The 23,238-nt window shown below is 40.1% G+C and overlaps 2 protein-coding genes across 6 annotated transcripts; both read right to left on the reverse strand.

Annotated features, from left to right (window-relative positions):
• Nucleotides 1-1,321: 1,321 nt before the first annotated feature.
• ZBTB34 (zinc finger and BTB domain containing 34) lies at nucleotides 1,322-19,763 on the reverse strand. Of its 4 annotated transcripts, none has more exons than XM_050980799.1 (3): nucleotides 19,620-19,763; nucleotides 12,343-13,740; nucleotides 1,322-4,407 (listed from the first exon to the last, which is right to left on the reverse strand). In XM_050980799.1, the coding sequence occupies exons 2-3, from the start codon at nucleotides 12,615-12,617 to the stop codon at nucleotides 2,886-2,888; spliced, it is 1,797 nt and encodes a 598-aa protein (XP_050836756.1). In that variant the 5' UTR covers nucleotides 12,618-13,740; nucleotides 19,620-19,763; the 3' UTR covers nucleotides 1,322-2,885. The 4 variants fall into 4 exon arrangements, with proteins under 4 accessions (XP_050836756.1, XP_050836757.1, XP_030088758.1 ...); XM_050980800.1 differs by lacking the exon at nucleotides 12,343-13,740 and adding an exon at nucleotides 5,049-5,164 and having other exon boundaries at nucleotides 19,620-19,749; XM_030232898.2 differs by lacking the exon at nucleotides 19,620-19,763 and adding an exon at nucleotides 5,049-5,164 and having other exon boundaries at nucleotides 12,343-12,443.
• Nucleotides 13,942-23,238, reverse strand: ZBTB43 (zinc finger and BTB domain containing 43). Of its 2 annotated transcripts, XM_050980802.1 has the most exons (3): nucleotides 23,086-23,213; nucleotides 22,270-22,317; nucleotides 13,942-20,849 (listed from the first exon to the last, which is right to left on the reverse strand). In XM_050980802.1, the coding sequence occupies exon 3, from the start codon at nucleotides 20,824-20,826 to the stop codon at nucleotides 19,432-19,434; it is 1,395 nt and encodes a 464-aa protein (XP_050836759.1). In that variant the 5' UTR covers nucleotides 20,827-20,849; nucleotides 22,270-22,317; nucleotides 23,086-23,213; the 3' UTR covers nucleotides 13,942-19,431. The 2 variants fall into 2 exon arrangements, with proteins under 2 accessions (XP_050836759.1, XP_050836758.1); XM_050980801.1 differs by lacking the exon at nucleotides 22,270-22,317 and having other exon boundaries at nucleotides 23,086-23,238.

Here is a 23,238-nt window from a genome sequence, read left to right on the forward strand (position 1 = left end):
TGTTTCCACCCTTTGCTAAGGTGATGGCGTCCTGCTCGGTGGTCACGCCTGGTGTCTGTGACAGTGCTGATGCTGGCACCCCGCTATGTGACAAGGCACAGTGGCAGTGCTGCTGCCAGGGGTGACTGACGGTGGCGTCCGGCAGAGCGGCCGGAGCGCTGCTGCAGCAGAGCTGGACTATGGCTTGGAGGCACGAACGCTGCCCGCGCGGGAGGGACGCGCACACTGCTGAATCACGGCTTGTAGGAAAATGGATCATTTCCTGCCCCTAACAGTCTGTTACAATGTTTTGAACCTGAACCTGTACAATCAACATAATGTTTTCTTGTTTGCTTTTGTCTGAGACAATTTTGGGTAAGTCACTCTTTGGTAAACTCAAACCTTTTTAATACATTTACAAATACAAAGAACTAAATTTAAATAACGCTAAGATTGTAACACAGAGAAATTCAAGAAATATAAATCTGCACCCATATCCTGCTATCCTCAAGTCATCCTTCCAGGGAAAAAGTCACACCAAAGGCACCACAGCACAGGTTCAAGATAAAGGGTTAAAAATAACTGTACATTTCTTGGATTTTGCATGTCTCAAACTTAATTTACCAAAACACACTTTTTGCATTTAATTACTTAAAACAAACACTCAAGGAAAAAAACTGTAACAGAAACACCATGTTTTTAGGTGAGTAAACATATAAACTACCTGCCTTTAGACACTGACTATCCCTTCCCCTAATGGAAACAAAATTTCTGTTGTTGCTTCAAGGAGAAAAACATCTCCCCACCCCCTGCCTCTTAATTTAAGCAGTTTAAGGACAAAGAGGCAAATGATGTACTTCATTTAATTGAAACTACTCCAATGGAGCAGGTGGGGGTTATACTGTCAATCCATGTTTGAGAAATTAATTCTTATTGCAGAGTGTCAATATGAAGAACTACTGTATTTAATAAAGCCGCTGCACAAATATGCCCCCGCTTTACAGAGGCCAAGAAGTTTTACAAGATAGCAAACCTACCTTTTTCTTTCCAATAATTCAGAAATGCATTTTTATTTTCTAACTTTTGGGAGTTAAACAGCACGTTCACAAATGGATTTTCAGTATCAGCTAAACAAACATAAGACCCAATAATATAAAACCTGTATTCTAAAAAAGGATGTGATTAGTTTAAGAGTTAATTCTGTTCATCAGGTAGAATGTTAAACAGTAGTGTTTGCCAGCCCATGCTTTTGAGGTCTTTTAAGCCATTGTCTTTTTGCGGTATGGGATTGGGTTTTTTTCTTTTTTTTTTCCTGGTTTTTTTTTCTTTCTTTCTTTCTTTCTTTCTTTTTTTTTTTTTTTTTTTTTTTCTGTTTGGTTGGGATCTTGGGGGAGTTGGTTTGTGTAGGGGGGCTTTTGTTTGTCTGTTTTTTGGGATTTTTTTTTTTCCTTGACCATTATGTTTCACATGTTATATATTATACTGACCTAAATTATGAAATTAGCACCATATTAAAAACACGTATTTGGTGAAACAAAAAAGATATAGAGTATTTTTAAAGTTGTTGGTAGCTCCTTTATAGAGAAAAAAACACTGAAAAAACAGAGAAGCCATAGCAATACTGGCTTCTGTAATACTCACACATGAAATAACATATTGCTCAAAATTCCCTTAAAGTATTTGTTTTTCTATACAAAAAAAGTACAAATTCCAAGTGCTGGCATATCACTTGGAGTTTTAAGTAGGAAGCCAACGTGCACCTGAAAACAGCTCTCTATGAAGAGACCTATTAAAATACTGCTTGGAAATACTGTGGTTTAAACTACATCTCTCTCATGTTTTAACCAACCATGAAAAGTGATGAAGTTAAGTTTAATTACCTGGTATGTTTCTACAGTACAAAATGAAGGTAGATTCTGAGGCCAGTAAAAACACATTTTAGACCACAATGCTACTTTTAGGTTTCCTAATATTTTTTTTAATATATAGATATATATATATATGTGTATATCTATATATATATAGATATATCTATCTCTATATATATAAAAAGGTCAGCACCACAGGTTGTCCAGCTTGCATTCTAGACAACTAACAAAAACTTTTAACAATTTAACCATAGTTTAATAGATTTATGGCATTTGGTTTACATATGTTATAAAGCAAAGCTATTAAAACAAGGTAATTCACTTTGCTCACTTTTGCACACAAAGTAATGATTTAATAAAATGAAAACCAAACAACATTTGTTTAAAACCAAAACCATCCTCCCAAAGTCTGAAGTTCTAAACCCTAAGCAGAGAGGAGTCCTAACGGATAGAGTGGCATATGGTATTAGTCTTGACACAGAACAGGGAAAGTGAAAGCATTTTATATATATAAAGCAAGTTTATATATATAAACCGTCTCACTACCAAAACCAGTTAGTAAGAGTCAACAGATTTCATAGTGACAGGAGAGGAATCAAAGGTGTAATGTTCTCTCTCCCAACTGCTGTGTAATTCATTACCAGCAACAGGATTTAAGAAATAAAGGAAATTACAGCTTCTTTGAGCATTCAGCAGAGCTGCCAATCTTATTCTAATATCTTTCTCCACTGGCATTCGCGTTTCATCAGATCAATCAGCAGGGACACTTCACCAGACTCTTCCTAGCCTTTCCCCAGTACGCTGTCTTTATATTCTGATCATCTTCAAATATAAAAAAACAAACCCCAAACAATTTAGCCTCCTTCAAAAACAAAGAATACTTCTGAAGTCTCCTCCAGAAACCATTTATAACTGATTTCCAGAATGTCAGGAAAATGAAAAGGCTGTTACACTTGCACTGAAGATTACTAAATGAATAAAATACTTTAAAAATACATTAGTAATGTGCTTGTCTGTGTTTCACTTAGACGTAACATTTTAATCAGATGTGTTAGACATTGCATGAATTTCCATACTAGAATCCATGGCTTCAGAAGCTGAAGCATCATTATCTACTTTCTGTTCCACAAACGCTTCTGTTCTATCTGGAGACTCAACCCTGTTTCTCACTTCTGTAACCCCCGGGTGATTTTTTCGCAAGTGTTGGTTTAGTGTACCCTGGAAAGGAAAACATTTTCCACAGATCTCACAGCGAAAGGGTTTGTCATCTGTGTGACCACGAATATGATACTCAAGTTGGTCCTTACGGGTATATTTCTTTCCACAAAACTTGCACACAAAAGGAGTTATTCCCATGTGCAATCGCATGTGTCGATCAAGGCTCCCTTTCTGGTTGAAAGACTTGCCACAGTAAATACAAATTAGCCTCTCATTGTATGGATACCAATGACCTCTTGCATTTCTTTCCCGTGGACTATTTTCATATCCTGGATTACTCACCATGGATTCACTGTCAGCCCCTTGCACCAAGCCCTGGACATCACTATGTAAGTGACCTGTAGGTACTCGTTTTTGGCGTGCACGACCCCCTCTGAAACAGCTCAGCATTGACCTTGAAGGACTTGTATTGCTCATGCTTCCAAAGGTTTCTGACACGCCTGTCGCCTGTGATGAGGCATGAGTAAATGAATAAACATGTTGTAAGACAGACCCATAGGAACCAACGTTTACTGCCACCACCTGCTCTCCATCCACCATTTCAGTGTGATATCCATCATCACCAAGGGAAGAGCTATCAGAGCAGCTTGGTCTGTCAGACTTTTCCATTTTAACTTTCACCTCTGCAATCTGACTTTCCCTTACTATCAGGTCTCCTTGCTCATGATCACCTTCAATCTGAATCTCATACTCAGAGATACTCCCGCTGCTCCCTCGGTCTGAATGCCCTTCTTCTTGCAGACGACTACGAAGAGTTTTGCCTGGAGTAGTTTCCACCCGAAGGTCGCTGCCTGCTGTTGACTGTCGCACCTGAGAGCAATAGGGAGGAGATATCTCAATAGGGTTGGCAAAGTAGCTGCTGTCTTTAACGCCATTACGATTCTCTGAATTTTCTTCGGCACCAACAGTAACAGAATCAACATCACCAACACTGATCTTTGAATGAATACTCTCCAGTATCTGTGTGCACTTGTCAATGACACACTGCATCTGTAGGAAGCTAGCTGCAGTCAGAAAACTGACAACATCCTTCAGTTGCAAGGACATCCTTCCAGTGTAACAAAAAGAAAGCAACTGTTCAAAAACATTGGGGTTTTTAATAACTGATATAGATAGGCCACTCATGGTGCTTAATGCTGAATGGTCGCGGAAATACGGAGAACTGGCAGCTAAGACAGCTTTATGGGCACGGAACGGCTGACCCTGGATGTGCACGATTATGTCACAGAGTTTCCCTTGCAAGCGGAGTTCGTTTAACTGGCTCAGAACAGTGTTGCTGTACTCCGGCACATCAAACTGAATGAAACTGCTGCTGTCCATTTCTACAGATGTAAAGAGAAATCTGAAAGAAAAATTAGAAGATTTAAAACAGAGAATGAATACGGAGTTTTCCAATTTAAAAACAAATGCTTGCAAATGTTCAAGTCACATCATCCCATTGATCTGTTAAAGGTGCAATACAACAAAACATTTAGCATATATACTCCATATAATAAAAAAGTATAGCCTTCATCTGAAAGATTTGAAAGAAAAATGTTTGAGCCACCCATGGACTTCCAATTTTTCTAAAAAAAAAAAAAAAAATTCTCTTGTGATTTTACTTTTACTTTTTTTTAACAAACCGTGGTGTGAACTCTGAAGTTCATTTGACACAGCAGTGATTCCCAAGCTAGAATAATTTGACATTTAAATTTTAACCTAATTTAAAAGCCATGGGTACTTAAACAGCAGGAAAAGGACAAAGAGGCCTTAAAGAGATGTATAGAGCTCCAAACAAAAGTTAAAGAAAAGCACTTTTCACAGATTACCATTGTAAAAAGCACACACACACGCTATCAGCCTGAGAATGTTGATCTGCAACATTACCCTGCATAACGAGTACAAGACTGGACACTAATCAAGTGCCTAAGAACCCTCAGACTTTTATTGCTATTCTAGTTCATATTAATGCAGAAGTCTAAAAACATGATATTGCCACCATACCTGCTTTTCCAATTGAACAAACAGATCTCAACATCATCCATTGACTTCAGATGCAGGAAGCATATCCAATGTATCACAATATACTAGTGGATTTTTTTTTTCTATTATGTTACATGCTGTAATGGGACACAGGAACAATTTAAATCAAATAATGAAAATTCAGGTATTCTAAAAAGAAAATTGACAGGTAGAAATAGGATTAAAAGCCTAAAAGGAAGCACTGGAACTCCATCAGCTGACCCTCGCTTAAAACTAACATTCACAACCTTCAGAAATTGAACTTCTTTTCAGCAGACACAAGAAAGCCAGCTTCCTGTCTGGACATTATGTTTGACTTAGAAAACTGGCAAAAACTCTCCCAGAACATTCAAAATCAAGGTATCAGACTTGCTAAATATGTTCTCTAACTTACCAGTGTCATTACCCATTAAAATGGGTAAATGGGACTTCATTTGAGTTCTTTTGGCTGAGATGTATAAGTGAGAAAAAAGACATTTTCTAGGCTCTTAAATCTAAGGTAGGAAATAAGGAGTGCAAGATGGCTATCAGAAGTTATATGACTGCAGCAATCCCTTTAGAGATGGCTTTGGCAGGACAGTTCTTTTACTCAGTAAAAAAAGCTACAAAACAGTTCAGAGTTATGAGCTGATATAAGTTAACAAACAAACAGCTCAACACATAACCTATCCCAGCTGTGGGGTAATTATATGGCAAGATTAACTTTGCTTTCCTGAGCATCCCTGCCTGTTGTGCAGAGAATCACTATCCCAGTCCCATGCAGAAGACAGGAGTTTCAGCAGTTGGATGCATGTTCGTGTTATGAATGTTTTAAGGTCACTTAAGGAATCACCAGGGAGGAGGGAATGCACCATCACAATCTGTCACCTTCACTTGTGTCTGACAGGGCAGCAAGCTTCCTAGAAACCCAACACAGGAAACCTTTGATTTGTGGGGCTTATTAGCTATGTCCAGATGCAACATCAGCCATTCCTGATTAAGTTTCTCTGCTAATTGGAGGAAGAGTTTGTGTTGAGTAGAAGTGACACAAATAGACAAGTTACCTGTGTCAGGGACTCTGTAGAAACCAAAAGACCAGCCCCCAGCAGCAATAGCATTCTAGTCTAGGATATACCGAAAGTTTGTCACAAATAGACAGTGGAGTTCCTCCTTGTTCCATACTTCCCTAAGGGCTCTTACCCAGCAAAATGGAGAATAACTTACTCCTAGAGAAAATATTAAAATATAAATTTTATAAAACTGGTTCAGACAGAAGGAATAAATTAAGGATAGGCACCTGAGAAGAAAGAAGATGGACACTTTATGCCTTATGATAGAGGGGGAAAAAAAATATGTTCTTTTCATCATAGAATCTCTAGATGAATTCACGGTCCCTGGGACACGGCCACACATTGAAAATGGACTGTAAACACATACCAGAGAAAGCATGAGAACCAGAAAGACATCAAGGAGATAGGAATCCACTGTGACCCTTGCCTGTCATGACTGTTAGAACACCCCATTATCTCCATATGCATATATGTATCTGTAAGTAACTCTACATCCTTGTTCTCAGAGTTGTTTCATATTTCTTTTGGGAAACAAAGAAGCTTATTTTGCTTAAGATGCTAGGACATCCTGGCCATGAGTGGAGAGGATGATGGAGTCAAAGGTCTGTAAGTCTGCTCACCACTGTAGCGGAAAAGCAGTAAAAACCCTGCAAGAGGGATCAAGGGAACATACAGTGTTGCTTTGAGAGCAAGCAAACAGGTCAAGTACACACCGCCTAAAAGGCAGTGTACAACAAGATTCTATACCCATCTGCTCTTAAAAAACAAAGAGAGCAAGCTACAGCATACTCTCATGAGTACTTTTCCACCTTAGTTCGTTCCTTTGCAGATACATGCTTCCTGTAACCTTGAAATCGTCTGTGGAAAGCTGGGGTTAAATGACAAGAATTTTGAAATACAGCAGCAGTGGACAGAAGGGAACCCTTCTTCCGATTTCAGCCACAACCTTAAATCTCCAGCTAAAGGAGAACTGACCAGGTTGCCAATGGACACCCCATTCAGGAGCAGGCCTGACTGTAGCAGGGACAGCAATGAGGCTACAGTAATTTTGGAAGGCTTAGTACCAGAGCATCCCAACTTCCTCATATCAATTTGGGAAAGCAAGACCTGGGGAGAAAATCTGGGCATTACACACAACAGAGAAGCAGGCACCACTCGCCATGTTTTATTGGTGAATAAGAGCCAGAAGAAAAATGATCTTATTTATTCATAAAAGTCCCAAATGTCACTATCTAGAAAATAAAAGTAATCCATATATTATATTCCCATACACCAGAAGGCTTTATTTTATTTGTATATAGGATCAACTTAGCAGCTCCATAATAAAATTCTAGTAACATTAACCAAAATAATGTTCAGCAGGGTACTGTACCATAACAATACTCAATTATTCATCAGTGCTGGCAGAGCAGTAGCACTTTCAAGACAAAAGTATTTATGGCTGAAACATTTCTGAAAGAATCTGGGAAGATCACTACAGTTTGAAAAGGCTAGTAAGAACTCCCCCCAGGTTTTTAACAGCTTCCTTTAAGTTGAAACATATCCGTAACCGCTTCTCTTTTGGGGTCAGGCATATAGCAGTAAACTGAAGCAAGAAGGTACTTTAAAACACAAATGAACTTTGGACACATCCACTGTATGCTCTAAATAAATAAAAAATAAATTAAAAAAATAAATCTCTGCAGTTAACCAGACATTCATAATGAAACTTATACACATAACATTCCTTACAGAATTAGCACAGGTGAAGAAGAAAAAGAAATCATGCTCAGTTAGAATTCCCATTCAGTACCTTCCACACTATCTCAGCATGTGCAGAGGGAACCTGTGTTATTTAGGCTCAGTACAGTCATATAGAACAACAGCTCACAATTATGACAATTTTATTTGCAATATATAAACTCGAGCATTTGGGGGGTAGTGAGAACTAAGACAACTTGAGCTGGATTCCTTTTGGGTCCCTTCCAACTGAGAACATTCTGTGATTCTATAAACTCACAGCAGTGTCAGGTACACTCATTGTTAAAAAGTAATGCATTTCATCTTGCTTTAGCTTTCATCCCTGCCTGTGAGTTAGTGCAAAGTTAGGGCAAAGCCCTGCAAAATTTGAGTCTGGGCACCTGTCTACAATTAGGTCCTCTCTTAACCTTTTCTCAACAGTAGGTCCAAGTGTTTAAGGTTTTCATAGCTATTATGTATTCAAGAAACTAGCTGAAGGCACAGGCCAAATCTGCACACCAGGTAAACTATGTCCTAGAAGGGCTCAGTGTTGAGCCTCATGTCTATTTTGTAGCAGATGATGCAGTCACACTCAAAAGAATCATATAAATTCTCTTTGCAACTGTACTACATTTATTCATCAGGGTTTTATACAGCAAATATAGCCCACAAAATGGCTTTAGTAGTAATGGATTGCTGCCCTATATCTTCAAGGAAGTGTTCACTGAAGTACCTCTGAACATCAGAGGGATAACATTTCTCATTAGATTTCAAAAGAAATTTCCTTCAAAAATTATGTTCTATGAAAATGCTTATTTAATTTAAAAAACAAGAATAGATGTTGACAAACCACATTAGGTATTTAATTTTACTGACATCATACAGTAGCAGCAGCGAAGCATCGTATAACTATAACACGAAGCTGTGTGTCTGCCAACATAGTATTGGTTTCTGCTTCTAAGTCTGCACCTGTTTAATTTCCTTCACTCACTGAAGTATGATTCATCATTCTCACAGACAGGTGAATGACACAAATTATACTCATTTTAACTTACACTAAGGTGTGAGAAAAGATGCCTTGCATTTTCTTAAATTAGCTCAGCAACAGGGAATCCTTGGGAAAAAACCCACATTACAAACCATTACTGTTGTAGCACATCTGAGAACAGAAATGCATAGAAAAGCCAGGAGGGCCATAATGAAAGTTAAGACAAAATCAAAACAAAGTACTCCATGACACCAAAAATGCCTCTACCAGGCAGCAGGCAAAAGGACAGCCTCAACCTGCAGCAAGGGAGATTGAGGTTGGAAAGAGGGAAGAATCTCTTCACTAAAAGGGTTGTTAAGCATTGGAACGGGCTGCCCAGGGAGGCGGTGGAGTCACCATCGCTAGAGGTGTTAAAAAAATGACTGGATGTGGCACTCAGTGCTCTGGTCTGGTTGACAGTGTGGTGATCAGTTAAAGATTGGACTCGATGATCTTGGAGGTCTTTTCAACTTCAATGATTCTGTGATACTCCCTCCGTACATTACTGCTCAGAATACAGAAAAAGGGCAAGAAAATAAACAGGTATTTGTATAAATCCTCCCTTGCACTTTTGGAAAGGAATGCACTCCTCCCTTGCATTTTTGTATGGCCTAGTATCTGCACTATCTGTGTGAGAACTCAGGACATCACTGCAAATATCATTCAAGAGAATTTTAACCTAGCAATGTTACCTTATCAGCTATGACCATGGAAGTTTTTGAGCAAAAGTCTTCATCACTCTTACTCTTTTCAGACTGAATTTGCATCACTCTTCAGATTTACAACAGCCAAACTAATTAACACTAGCTGTATCAAAGGGAAACTGCCATCAAGTATGTCACAAGCTAGGGGGGGTCTCCGAGACACTCTCGAAATAATCTTTGAAAATAGGGGAGCGACCGATCATAGAACATTCTTCCAGTTTATACTTCTCATAACAGTGAAATACTAATTAACCCTTAAAAGTCAACATACAGTGCTCTTGGATGGCCTTAAATAACATGCCACACAGCACTGCTGTTGTACTGAAACTCCATCCCCAAAGCAGGGTAAGCTACCCCACTGATAAAAAACAGTTTAATTTCGCAGCCAATAAAAAAACCCCAAAACTAAAGGAGGGTAAGAAACCCACATAATCTCCCAACAACTGAAGTACAACAAATTTCTAATAATACAAGCTGCACTATCCAAATATGTACAATTGTTTTTTGCATTAATTCTTCCCTTCCTCGAAAATGCCCACTGGAATCAAAGAAGATAGAGGCAGTTTGCCCAAATTATCTGTAGGAAAGCACACACAAAAGGTGCATGTGGCATATTATTAATTGGAAAACAGCCTTGAAAGTCAGTCTGCTTCATGTCTGGTTTGGACTACAATGCAAAATCTGTCAGGTGACAACTACACAACAATTTAAAACTATTACTTTACCTCCTAAAAATGCAGGAAACGCCCACTTCTTCAGAAACACAAGCCAGTTAATACAGGCTGAACTGTAGTTACTAGAAAACTTTAGCTCTTGCGTTCTTGCATCCACAGATATCAGAACACTCCAGTGAAAGTCATTATTCCTTCTCTGCAGCCAGACAGGCCACGTTCTACCCAAAGTACTGAACACCTGGAGTGAAACCCCAAGCAAAGTTTCTGGCTGGCAGGTGAGGTCACTGGCAGTGCTGTGAGACACAACCTCACTAACTGCCTGGGGAGCAAAGCAGTAACCCCTGACACTCAGTTCAGTAAAGCCTTACTAATTCAGACATTTATCTAGGAAAAAATTAAAAGTATTTATTTTTACCTCACCAAGAATCACAGCATGATGTATAGAAAATCACTTCAAAGAGTGGATGATTTTAATATTGAAATAAAATAATTTTATTTAGATGTATGTACATACATGGACATGCATACATACGCACATGCCAATACCAGCAACACTGCAAACTCATTCTCAGTGGTCAGCATGGTGCAGCACAGATATTGTTGGAAATGCATATTTACGATTTTATAGAAAAAAAGGACCCTCTTATTTGAGCAAATATCCACAGAAAGCAGATATGAAACTGAAGTCCAAGAGACACCTTCATCCCTTATTATCTTAACTGTCTTCCTCAAACTGCTTGCCTGTGTGGAAGTGATTGAAAAGGAAAAAATGAAACACCTATCAATGCTTAAAAACAGTTTCACCTAAGAATTAGAAACCTCAATAGAAGTAATCTCTAATCTTGACTCTAGTAATCAAATTACCACAAAAGCAGTTGCAGGCACACATCTATTTCTGAATGCAAAAAAAAAGTTACCAGGAGGCAAAATGGAGATAAGCCAAGATCAAAAGGTGCCTCCCAAATAAAACTATTTTATGTGTCTATGATTCCAGTATCAACAAATGTGCCAGATAAACAAAACAAAGGGGCATGTTGATGATACATACATTTCAAATCAGCAAGATCTTACAAGTAATGATCAAAAGCTTTTATTTTGTGCGCAAATTTCACAATATCCCCATTACGTAATGATAAATAGCCACATTTTCTGAATACCTGACAACTTTGAGATGTCACTTCCATTATAAAAGAACTCCAGCCCGTATTTTGAGAGTGAGGATATATACACAGCTGGAACTTTCACAAAGTGGGAAGAGAGCTCTTGAACCTCCTGATATAACAATTTTATTTACTATCAAGGTCATACTTCATCACTATTGTGCATTTTGCAGTAGATTTACAAGCTGCGAAGAACACATTTTCGTGGTATTTTCCCAGCACACTACTCGGGACAGATAGAACTGTTTGGAGCTGTCCCTGGACAGGCAATGAAGCACAGGCACATTCTGATCCAGATGTTAAGTACTCTGTAACAGGTAACAACTGCAGTGCACTTTGTTTTCACTTGAAAACCAGGCTCACCTACATTAATGTTTCTGAGACTCTTCTGGCTTGTTCGAAATTAACTCAACTCTCAACTCTGATCTCCTCTAAGCCAATTCCAACTCTACACGCTGTGCACACCTGCCGGGATTTGGAAAGACCTTTGCATTACGGAGACTGGGGTTTCACTAGAACTTCCACCTTCTCTGATGGAACAACAGCAGCTGAAAAGTCCCCCAGCACCTGGCAATGAACACCTCCCCGAATGGGGCCAGGTTCGTTCCGCCCCAGGCCGCCGTGCCGGGGATTTACGCCTCGCTCGGGTTAACAGCAGACCCCGACACAGGCGCGTCCGCCCTCCCTCCCCGCACGCCAGAGCTGCACCAGAGCCACCGACTCGGGTTACGCGACAGCTCCTGCAGAGGCACGGACGGGCGAAAGCCGCCTCGACGGCGCCGCTGCCGCCGCTCCAGGCAGCCGAACCGAGCCACGGCCCTCCGGGCCGCGGTCGCCGCCCCCGCGGGGCCTGTCAGGCGCCGGGACCCCTCCTGAGCACGGCCCGTCCCATCCGGGAGCGCCGCGCCGCCCCGGGGCCGAGTGCCCCTCGCGCGCCGCTCACCTGGGGCTGTCTGGGGCTCTCACATGGCGGATCCCGGCCGGCCCGGCCCGCTCCCAGCGCCGCTTCCCGCCCGCTCCCACAGCCACTCGCACCCGGAACTGATTCCGCTGGCGGCCGTTCCGCTTCCTGGCGACGCCCCGGCAGCGGGCGGTGCCCCCGGGCCGCTCGGGAACCCGCCCCGCTCCCGGCGCGGGCCCGGGCGCTCCCCCCCGCCGGAGTCGGGCCGAGCCGCCCTCGCTGCGCGACTCCTCACGAAAGCAGAAGGATTTGAGCATTGGCTGAAGCCGGTGCGTTCGCGGGCAGAGCTCTTCCGAGAACTCTCACGGTGCGCAGCTCCAGAAGAGAACCCAGAGCCATACCCCGATGGGCAGTCGCAGATACAGCGAGGGAGCTTTTGGGAGAGGACATCCCCCACTCCAGCTGTTAACTGCCACCTTTACTGAGCAAAGAATTAAGAAGTTCACCTGTGTTATACTGGCCTTGTCACTCACAGAAATTACTTCAGCAAGCACGTACTAACTTTTTTTTTTTGCATTATCCTGCATTTGCTTGTAGGTCAGATAGTGCAAGGATTCATTTTATGAACCAGACTGTTCATGTACTGGTTATCATGTACCACTTGAAAACAGTCAGAGTGACTGGTGCCAGTAGGTCCTGCTGTGATATCCACCCGGTCTAACCAGACACCGCATTCTGTCTTCTGGAGGTACTTCTTTCTCTCCCTTTAAGACACAGAACAGAATCTTCATACATTAAGCATTGCATGCTGATCAAATAAAGCAGTGGCCTGGGAAGCATCCTGGCCAGGATGCAAATAACAGAGCTAAAGAACACAGAGACAAACTGTATTTGTTCACTCAGAGAAAAAAACAAACAACTAATTCTGAACAGGCAGAAAGCGTTGGGCTTGGTCTTCAATGTTCAGTAAATGTAACCAAAATAGAAAATTAATTTTCTTGTACCATATTCCATTTGAATTTGCTGAACACTCAGTGTGTTACATAAATATTGACCTCTCCAGGTATTGGCTGAACATGCTTTCAATGACAGTGAGCTCATTTTTTGCTTATGTAGTAAGCAGTGGCTGGGACAGTTCCACAAGGACTGAGCAGGTGAAGGCTGGACAAAATCAAGTGTTCAGTATAAGTACCTAAATTTAGTCAAGGAGAGAAAGAAGCCTCACAGGAAGGTAAGGGAAACTTAATCTTTAGTACTTTTCACAGCATGAAATTTCCTTTGTACTTAGACAAGAAAAAAAAAAAACCCATGTTATCTGTACCTACTTCAACTGTACCAAGAGGCCTTTTGGACATGTGGTTGCTGCTACTATGAAGTGAATGTTCTGGAATTTTCCTATCAGCATGTACATTCTCGATTGTAACTTCAGAGATCACCATTCTGCAAAACACAGTTACAACAAAACCTGTTTGACAAATTTGAACTAGCATGGAAGCCAATTACCTAAAGCAGCAAAGAAATGGGTCTAATTCCACAAATTCATCAAACTTACTGTGTCATAAAAATCAGGTTTTAGTTTAATGTTTTCTTAGACTAGGCTGACGTGTTATCATTATTTCAAGAAGACACATTACTAGATACACTTTTTAATATATTTAATAAAGTTATATATCAACAACTTTTGGATTTGTACTTTTGAGCACTTATTTTGGCAAAGTGAAATATTAAATACTAGTACTAGACATGCATTCCTTTCATTCAAGCTTAAGAAAACATTTACAAAGTTGACAGATAACATTTATTAAAACATGTTATAGAAAAAAGGGGCATGGGACTCTTCTATAAGAAGAAAATATTGAACAGTAACATTAAATTAAAACCATGCTGTACAATTAGGACAGCAATATTTATAGACAAAACTATCCAACCTCTGCAATACAGGCATAACAGCTCACAAAATATCAAGATATGCAAATTTACTATTATAAATGACTTGTTTAGAATAAAAACTTATAGCTCATTAAGGAAGATTCACTTGACTTGCATAAACAGTTACATTTCTGAAAGAAATATGGAAACCCATGAATTAAAAAAAAAAAAAAAAAGAGCAGCAATCTACAGACACAGCCTTCAAGCAAAAATCAGAACTTTTAATTTAATCACATTAAAAATATCCCATCTTCTTTTCCAGCATCTCCCCCTAGGCCACTGACAGTTTACAGCTAATAGCTAAAGAAGACAAGCTACCAATGAAGCATTTAAAAGACAAAAAAACCCCAACTTTCCTTTGTTGCTTTGAGAAAGGTCCTAATTCTGTTATAGCAAAACACTCCATGTACTGCTGTGGGCTCTCATAATTCAGAGACAGGTCATCTTGCTGGCACCCAGGCAAAAGTATTGAGATTACAAACCCTGATATGCCTCCATTCTTTCACGATCAATAATACTGGAACACTCAATACATCAGCCTTTGATCATCTGCCTTGCTTACGATACGGGACAGTGTCTCAAGCTTAGACACGCCTCAGATGAAAAAAGCTATGACCAAAAACTGTACTGACAATATCTTCTAAGGTCTATCTGCGCACCCTTAAAACTAATGAGGAAAGTTTAAAAAATGAAACAACAAAAAAAGCACCCTGCAAACCAACACTGGTGTGTGAAATATGAACCTTCTCCCTCAAAAGGGTCCGATATACACCTAAGCAGATTTTAACCCTGCTAACAGGGCAATTTTTCAGAGTGGCAGTTACACAGATTCCATGGTAATTAACATCATAGTTACAAAATGGAATAAAAAGGAACTTAGCTGTAGTATCATTAAGTCTTCTTACCACTGCTAGGACAATGGCTTCAAAGCAGCAGGAAAGTCTGAAAGCCACCTGGGTATACAATATTGCTGGTTTTCAGAAGACACTCACTTTACTACAGCCAACAGCCACATCATCAAAGGTACTGAAGCATACGGGAAGATTAATGAACTTCATCATATACATATGCAGTCATATTATATATATACATATATATAGATATGGATTGCTTCCCTCCTCCCCACAAATAAGAAATAATTTTTCATACCTTGAACAAGACCACTCCATTAGCAAAGATAGAAGCTTGACAGAAGCTGCATCTGTATATCTTGGCTTGCTATGTTCAACTGCACTGGCCACCAGTGGCAGGGACTGCAGGGTGACACATGGCTAAAGTTTGCAGGCTGCCCTGCACTAGTCAAAAGAAAAAATGGATGCAAACAATCCACTGCAAGCCAAAATCTCAACCAGAGGTGCACATAATGCTTCTGCTTAAATATACTTAAGGAAGAGTGGCAGCTGCTAGCAAGAGGTGCAGGGAGACACATGGAAAAGATACCCCTGGGTACAGGTGGAGAAACTGAAGAGCTGCTCTTGGGAAAACACCTGAAGAAGTCACTGAGAACTTGTACAGACACACTCACAGAAGGACACACTCCCTGCCTGAGGAGATTCACTTCTAAGATGTCTCAGCCTACAGCTAAGCCCTGCCAGAGCAGGTACACCTCTGAAATAACTGAGTTCCACAGAAGAACCAAGCTGGAACAGACACATCCCTGAAGCAACTGTGGCCCAGTGTCACCATGAACAGTGACACTGACCAGGTCAAAGCACCAGAGGACACCCACTAAGAAATGAAAAGCATCAGACAAGGAAGTGTGCATTTGACCCCTACCTCCTCTGTGACCTGTCATCTTACTAAAGGAAATGGCAGGAACTGAATACAACTCTTGGTGAAAGCAAGGGAAACTAAGAATACAAAGGCAGGGAGAAGAGGTGTTAGACTTGAGCTGAGCCTGAGAAAGATGGTTGAAGTGATTTTTTTATCTCCCCCCCCCCCCAGTACCTAAATTGCTGATTAGAAGTTTGACAAAGGGCAATAAACTGAATTCAAGAAAAACACCACAAGACAACTGTTTCACCTATGACATGCAAAAGTAAGGATTTTAGACACGTATATCAAGCTTTCCTTGAATCATCAATCTTCTCAACCTGATCTCATGACAATCAGATCAGTATTTTTCCACAATCAATTGGTTTCATGTAAATTAACAGCAGAAAGCCAAGTGCTACAAAAATCAGTGGAGCAACATTTGCTGGAATTTAAAGACAATGCCGTAATATGGGGTAAAACAGCAAAAGGCAAATACTAAAAAGTTACTATTCATGCTAAGTCATTAAAAAAGGACATGGTTCTATAATATGATCTACTGAACCTGTTATAAAATCTTTAAAGTGTCTCTCGCAGTACATTGGATTTTAAAGCTTTATTTCAAAGTAATCTAACTGCAAATAGAAGTAACATTAAACCTTGAAATATCCCATATAAAAGTCATTCCAAGCTGGTAAAAGAAACAGTTTTGCTGGCAGCTCTGTAGTATGGTTTGAGTTCAACATTTTTGTGGTTTTTTGACCACAGTTTTCAGACTGGTGTTTCTGTCCAGCCTTTTTTATGGTTAAATAGGAAGAGGCACCCTTAACCTTTTTAGGCAAAACTAAAGTGACAATTGGAAAGGGGCTGAGAACCAATGTAATGTACAAGATCATTCTTGAAATGAGTATGAGAATTAACACCCTGGACATGTTCAAGGCCAGACTGGATGGGGCTCTGAGCAACCTGGCCTAGTTGAAGGTGTCCATGCCTATGGCAGGAGGGTTGGAAGTAGATGACCTTCAAAGTCTCCTTCCAACCCAAACCATCCTATGATTCTAATGCCTTCCTTCATATGTGATGATGGTACTTGCAGAAATGACACCATGTATGTGATAAGGCCTTGGAGAATGGAAAAATAGGGCCACCAAGTGCGAGAACCCTTTCCTCTACCCTCATGTAAACAGGCAAGCAATATAATATTTTTTAGTATTGAAAAGGACAGTGTTAGCAGTGTGTAAACAAACCATAGAGGGAATATAATTTCTACGTTTAAAAAACATACTTATAAAGTATTATGGTTTGGGGGTTTTTTTGTTTTGTGGTTTTTTTTTTTTTTTTGTTTTTTGGGTGTTTTTCTTGTGGGTCTTTTTTTTTTTTTTTTTTTTTGGTTTTGTTTAAATACAAAGTGCTATACATTAAGCAGGTTACAGTGTTAGTGAGCAAAATCCCTGTTTCAGTACCTTGATCACAGAAGTTAAGCATGGCCACCATGGTATTTGTAGAGTTCAATTAAGGGCTAAGAACAGGAACTCTGTGGTGCTGATCATTGATGCCCATTGCCAGCAATGGGTTCATTGTACTTGGGAACATCCGTTTTAACAAAATTCCATATGAAAAAATACTTGAAGCACTAGAAGATTAATAATTAAGAGCCTCTTAAAAAAACTTTTTTTAGTAGAATGCCAGTAAAGAAATTACAGTAATTACAGCTCACTGAGTAGAAAACCCTCAGCTTGCAGCAGACATTCACTTTCAGGATACAGTTCAGTTGTATCTTAAGACAATTTCTAACTGGGAGTTCAAAAAAGAATCTCAAGTGTAATAATCTTTGTGTGGTTTTGCTTCACCATACAGGGTCATCTGTTCAGTACATTATCCTGCACACAGCAGTGCCTAATACAGAAATTGGGGTCAGACAGGCTTAGGTCTTTAATGCTGGTTAACTTTTTTCCCCACGTGGATAGCACTGCACTTGGTTATCACCTCTTTCTGTTATATTCTATGTATGTTCTTTCCTTGTCATATTTCAGTAAGCTACAAAGAAGCTTTTGCTTACTAAGAAGCAATTGCTTCTGCATTCGACTGCATTAAGCTTTCAACCCCAAAATCCTGTTGTCACCTTTACTACTGATGCCTTTACTCAGTCTGCAGAGCTGGCAGCATCCCTTAGATCTATACACACTCCTCCATCTATCTCCATGAATGAGAGCCCCACACACAGATCATCATCTTAACATAGAACAAGTGTCACTTTCCCAGCAAAAATATCTGCTTCAGACATAAGCATGGTACCATGTTCTGCAGTACCATTAGAAGATCCAAATCACATACTTCCTACTTTTTTCCACAAGCAACTTTGAGGAAGCAAACAACTCTGTTTGTGATCACCAGTCACAGTAGTTCAGTACCAACAATCAGTATTATATACTATTCAAATAGTAAAGAATTAAAAGTATAAATACCTACCAATGACAATGTAATTATCCTAAAGCAGGTTTCTAAAACTAGATAGAAGTTCTCACAGAAGTTTTTGTACCAATAACAAGTCAGTTCATGAATGCAGAGTTTGGTACTTGCTACTGTAGTAAGCCACAAAAATGTGAACAGAAATTTACATCTTAAATATTTGAATATTTTGACTAAGTTCCAAATGTTACATTTTACTTTAGTTGGTGTCTTATTTTTTAATAAGACATACTGATTACAAACACTTCTAGAAGCTCTCACAACATAGTAATTAAAATCTAATGAAGTCAAGAGTTGTACAGCATTAGACTCTAGAAGAGCAAGTATAAAGTATACGTCAGTATATATTAAGTTTATATAGTGAAAACTGTAAGTGCATTACAGACTCTAAACAGAAATCAGCACAAAATTAGACATTTGTTTTACTGAAGATAAATTTAAAAAAAAGACGTATAACTGAAATTTAAACCACCTTTACCACTGCCTTTCATTAAGCAATACAACAAAGGCTACTGAATGATGCACACCACCTAATGCTTCAGCTTGAAGTGGAATTCTCTTTTTTTTTTCCCTTTATTTAAATGTGAATCATATAAGCCAGTTTGGTCATCTTAGTTTTCTTTTCCATTAAGGAGTACTACCTGAATTTCTCGTTCATCTAAGTATTTTCAGGATTTTTGTCTATTTCGAGCTGAGTTTTACTGTGTATTTAGATGACTTGGAAATACAAGACAGCTTCTAAATACTGCTGTGATTACAATCAATCTCATTTTGCAGGCAACTTTCAGATTAACCACATCCACTTCCCACAATAAACAACTGAAGTAATATTGCAGGAAGCAAAATACACATTTGATCTGTTTATACCAGCATACTTGTTAGAACTTTTGTTTTGAGAACATACAATAGCAAGTACCAGACATTATTTGCATAATTAGTTTATTTTTCTTACCCTACTAAACAAACGTGAGCACTAATGTCTTAATTCATCTCAGTAGTACTCTGCTCAGCTTTAGAAGCCTGATAGGACTTGGTACAAGAGGTCACATGCCGATGAAAACTGTCCCGCCACATAAATCTTTTCCCACAGATGTTACACTCATACGGTTTTATGCCTGTATGAATTTTCATATGGCCTACAAGATGGTGTTTCATTTTGAATTTCTTACCACAGACACCACAGCCATAAGGTCGAAGACCAAGGTGCATACTCATATGCCGATCTCTCTGACTTTTGTGCGTAAAGCTTTTTCCACACTGACAAGGATAGAGCTTATCGGCATGGGAGAATCCAGTGAGAGATGTTTCCTCTTTAATCCCGGCAGCCATATCAATGCTTTCACCATAGCCTGCTGCCATCATAAGATCCTGTCTGTGAGCACTTATATTTCCATCTGCCCTTTCACCGGAAAATTCTTCCATAGACGAGCCATAGAAGTCAACTTGTTCATCGTAATTACTTTCATCTGCCTGTTCATCAAATTCTGCTTCCATCTTTTTGTCACCTATGTGGAAATCTTCAACACCTGAAGACTGGATTGAGTGATCTGCCTGAATGGTATTCATGGATTCAGAAACTTGGTGTTCATCATAAGGATTATCAACGCCTTCACAGTCTTGTTCAAACCTTTCTGGTTTCACATGGATCCACCGCTTGTGAGACATGATACTGGGTTTGCTATACATTGGTCTGCTATACTGGTACTCTGCACTATCACTAGTTCCCTCTTCCCCATCCTGACTGGTCATTCCAGTGCTAAGTCTATCATGTTCTGTTGAAGAATTACTGGGAAGGTACTCGTGTTCTGTCAGCTGACACGACAGTTCATCCTTAGAGCTCTCTTCTTCATTTTCACCGTCCCTTAGTTCCTGCACTTTGTGGAATTCTGTTTGTCCTCCAGAGCCAAGTTCAAAGGTTTCAACAAGGCCATTGTAGCTACTACTGCTTGGGGACTGATGGTCACTGCCATGATTCATCTTCTGACACAGAACTGTTGGGTTTCCCTCAAGCACTTCCGTGCACTTATCCACTACATGCCACATCTGAAGGAAACTTGCTGCTGTCAGATAACTAACAATTTCTGGCGCAGGCATTACCAGCCGGCCTGTATAGGTAGACAGAAGAATGTTTTCAAATACTCTGGGATTCATCACATCAGGCAGGACTATTCGCCTGCTGTTTTTCAGGAGAACCTGATCACAGAAATAAGGTGAACTAGCTGCAAGAACAGCTTTATGGGCTCTGAAGAGATGGCCCTGAACCACAATGGACACATCACATAATTGTCCTTGCTGGCGCTGTTGGTTTAACTTCTGCAAAATGGTGCTAGAAAAATCTGGAAATTCCACTCGAAAGGAGCTTGACCCAGACTCCATTTCATTACAAATTTAGTGTTGTGCTGCAAGAAGAAAATATAAAATAAAAATAAGAAATAAAATTAGAAATTCTGCTTGGTCAAGTATTGACCTTTCTGTTTTCTTCTACATTTTTTTCTTTTTTCTTAACAGACTCATATGGAACTCAACCTTTTGCCACTGTTGTATTTCTCTCAAGCGATCTCATTTCTCTCTTCTGAAAGCTGTACTAAGGCCATAAATTGCTATGCCAGCATATTTTGTTGTGTTTCTTCTCTTCAAGAGGACTCATCAACTACAGCAGGAGCTACAAACAGCAAACTATCCAGCTGGGACAGACTAAGCATTTCAAACATGAGCTTAGGCTAATGAAACTGTTATTTCATGGAATTATACAGCAGAGTTCTAACTCCAGGATGTCCCAAAGTTTGTACCAGCATATGAAAGATTTTATATTTCAAATGCCAACAAAATAATCTCATTTGTCCCCCAACAAACACTGATTTTACTCATTAAATATTTTACTTAAGATCAATTTTTCAAAAGCAACTGTATCAACTCACAAGATGACACTGGAAGCACAGGCAGAACCTCACTAAGAGTAAGGGGCTCTTCTCTTCTTATGACCCTTCTCATGTATTTCCCTATTGTTTCACTAACTGAAGGGTGGAACAGCAACAGCTTGTACAATTTTTAATTCCAAGCTTACTGAGATATTTGGGTTAGGGCTAGGATTATAATGTTTCTTTTAGAGAAATCATACAGAATTTAAAAGGTCAATCAAGAAATTGATACCTTAGCAGCACAGAACTTTTCCTGCTTGTTCTTCGTGCATTTGTAAAAACATAATGATTACATGACAGAATCTCACCTAAGAGCTCCCAGATTTTCACATCTGTATTCTCACATAATCCAGATTAACAGCTCTTTTAGCAGTAATACAACTTTTTCAAATGCATACTTGAAATTTTAAATTGAATTTTATATAAATTTGCACATTATTGTAATTAGAAATGGCAGAAATTTAAATGCCACTATGAAAAAGCAACATTAACTGCTTGAGTAAGTTAAACTTGTGCAATTTTTCCATTTGATAATGTGTAAATTGAGTGTTATGGGATTCCTGAAGAGCCATGGAGCAGTAAGTGGTTTTGGTGGTCAAGTTCCATGAAGTTGCCACCCACATAATTACAGAAGACCACCTTTAAATTTACAGCCCTCAGCACTCCTCAGGTTCTTTTCTTCAAAGCACCAACCCTCTTCAGAACTGAACCAGCTACCAATACTTTTCCAGTGAGCAACAGAATAAGTGCGCCCGACAGTTCAATTGTCAATTTTTCTTACCCCTTCATTTAAAACAATTTGACATAATTATTTAAGTATTTAAAGTTATCTTATACCTTGCATATATTACATCCATTTTTGGAAACAATCAGATTTTCTTGTACAGATGCAGTTCCTTACCTCCCTTCAGAATATTCTCAGATTTAGATTCTATTTTTCAATATTTGCCTACAAAAAAAATAAGCCTTCAGAAGATGTTTAAATGAAATTTAAAGACAGATGCCTGTAGAATTTATATATAATTACCGATAATCTAAACTGTCATTTTTCAGCAGGGAGTCAGCATGTCACCACAAAAAACATTTCCAAATGATAACAGACTTTTTTGTATTTTAAGTTGTCATGCAGAAAAAATGTAAGTAAAATATTTTCAATTAGCAAAGCCATGCAAGTTAAGCAAACCAGTTTTCGAAAGGGGTTTCACTCCCTTCTTCTACAATCTGTTTTGTTTTGCACTTTTACTCCAAACTCATAAAGAACAAAGTCTTTCTACTTCAATTAATAAGAGTTAAAAAAACAATCTCGATGCTGGAGCATTGAGTAGAACATACAAGTCACATTTAATTTGCTTTAAAATACCATTAGTCCCAATAAGTGTTAGCAATAGTCCCAATAGCTCCCAATAAGGGAGCTCCTTGCCCTCTCCACGCGCAGGCCCGCAGACCTCGATCTCTCACCCGGCCGGGAGCTGCTCCGGCCGCGGGACCAGACAGGCCGCAGGGCCTTCCGCGGCCGCGCGGACCCGCCAAAAGGCTCCGGCCGGAGCGGACCCCGGTCCCGGTCCCACCGGGGACATCGACCCGGTCCGACAGAGCGTGGGACCCGCGGCCGTGGGGCGTGGGAAGGCCTCGCGCGCCGCGCCGCCCCAGCGCGGACCCGCGGACCGGGCCCGGCGGCAGCACGGCCACCCGGGGCCCACGAGCGGCAGCGCCTCACCTGCTGCTTGCGGTGTCTCTCTCATAGCGGGACGCTGTCGGTGCGGCCCCGGCCCTGCCCGCGCCCACCCCGGCCCGCACCGGAAGCAGCTCCCCCCCTTTCCTGCAGGCACTTCCGCATCCCGGTCACGTGACGCTCGCCCAGCCCTTCCGC

The sequence above is a fragment of the Serinus canaria genome, chromosome 17 (genome assembly GCF_022539315.1).
Source record: "Serinus canaria isolate serCan28SL12 chromosome 17, serCan2020, whole genome shotgun sequence".
Lineage (NCBI taxonomy): Eukaryota > Metazoa > Chordata > Aves > Passeriformes > Fringillidae > Serinus > Serinus canaria.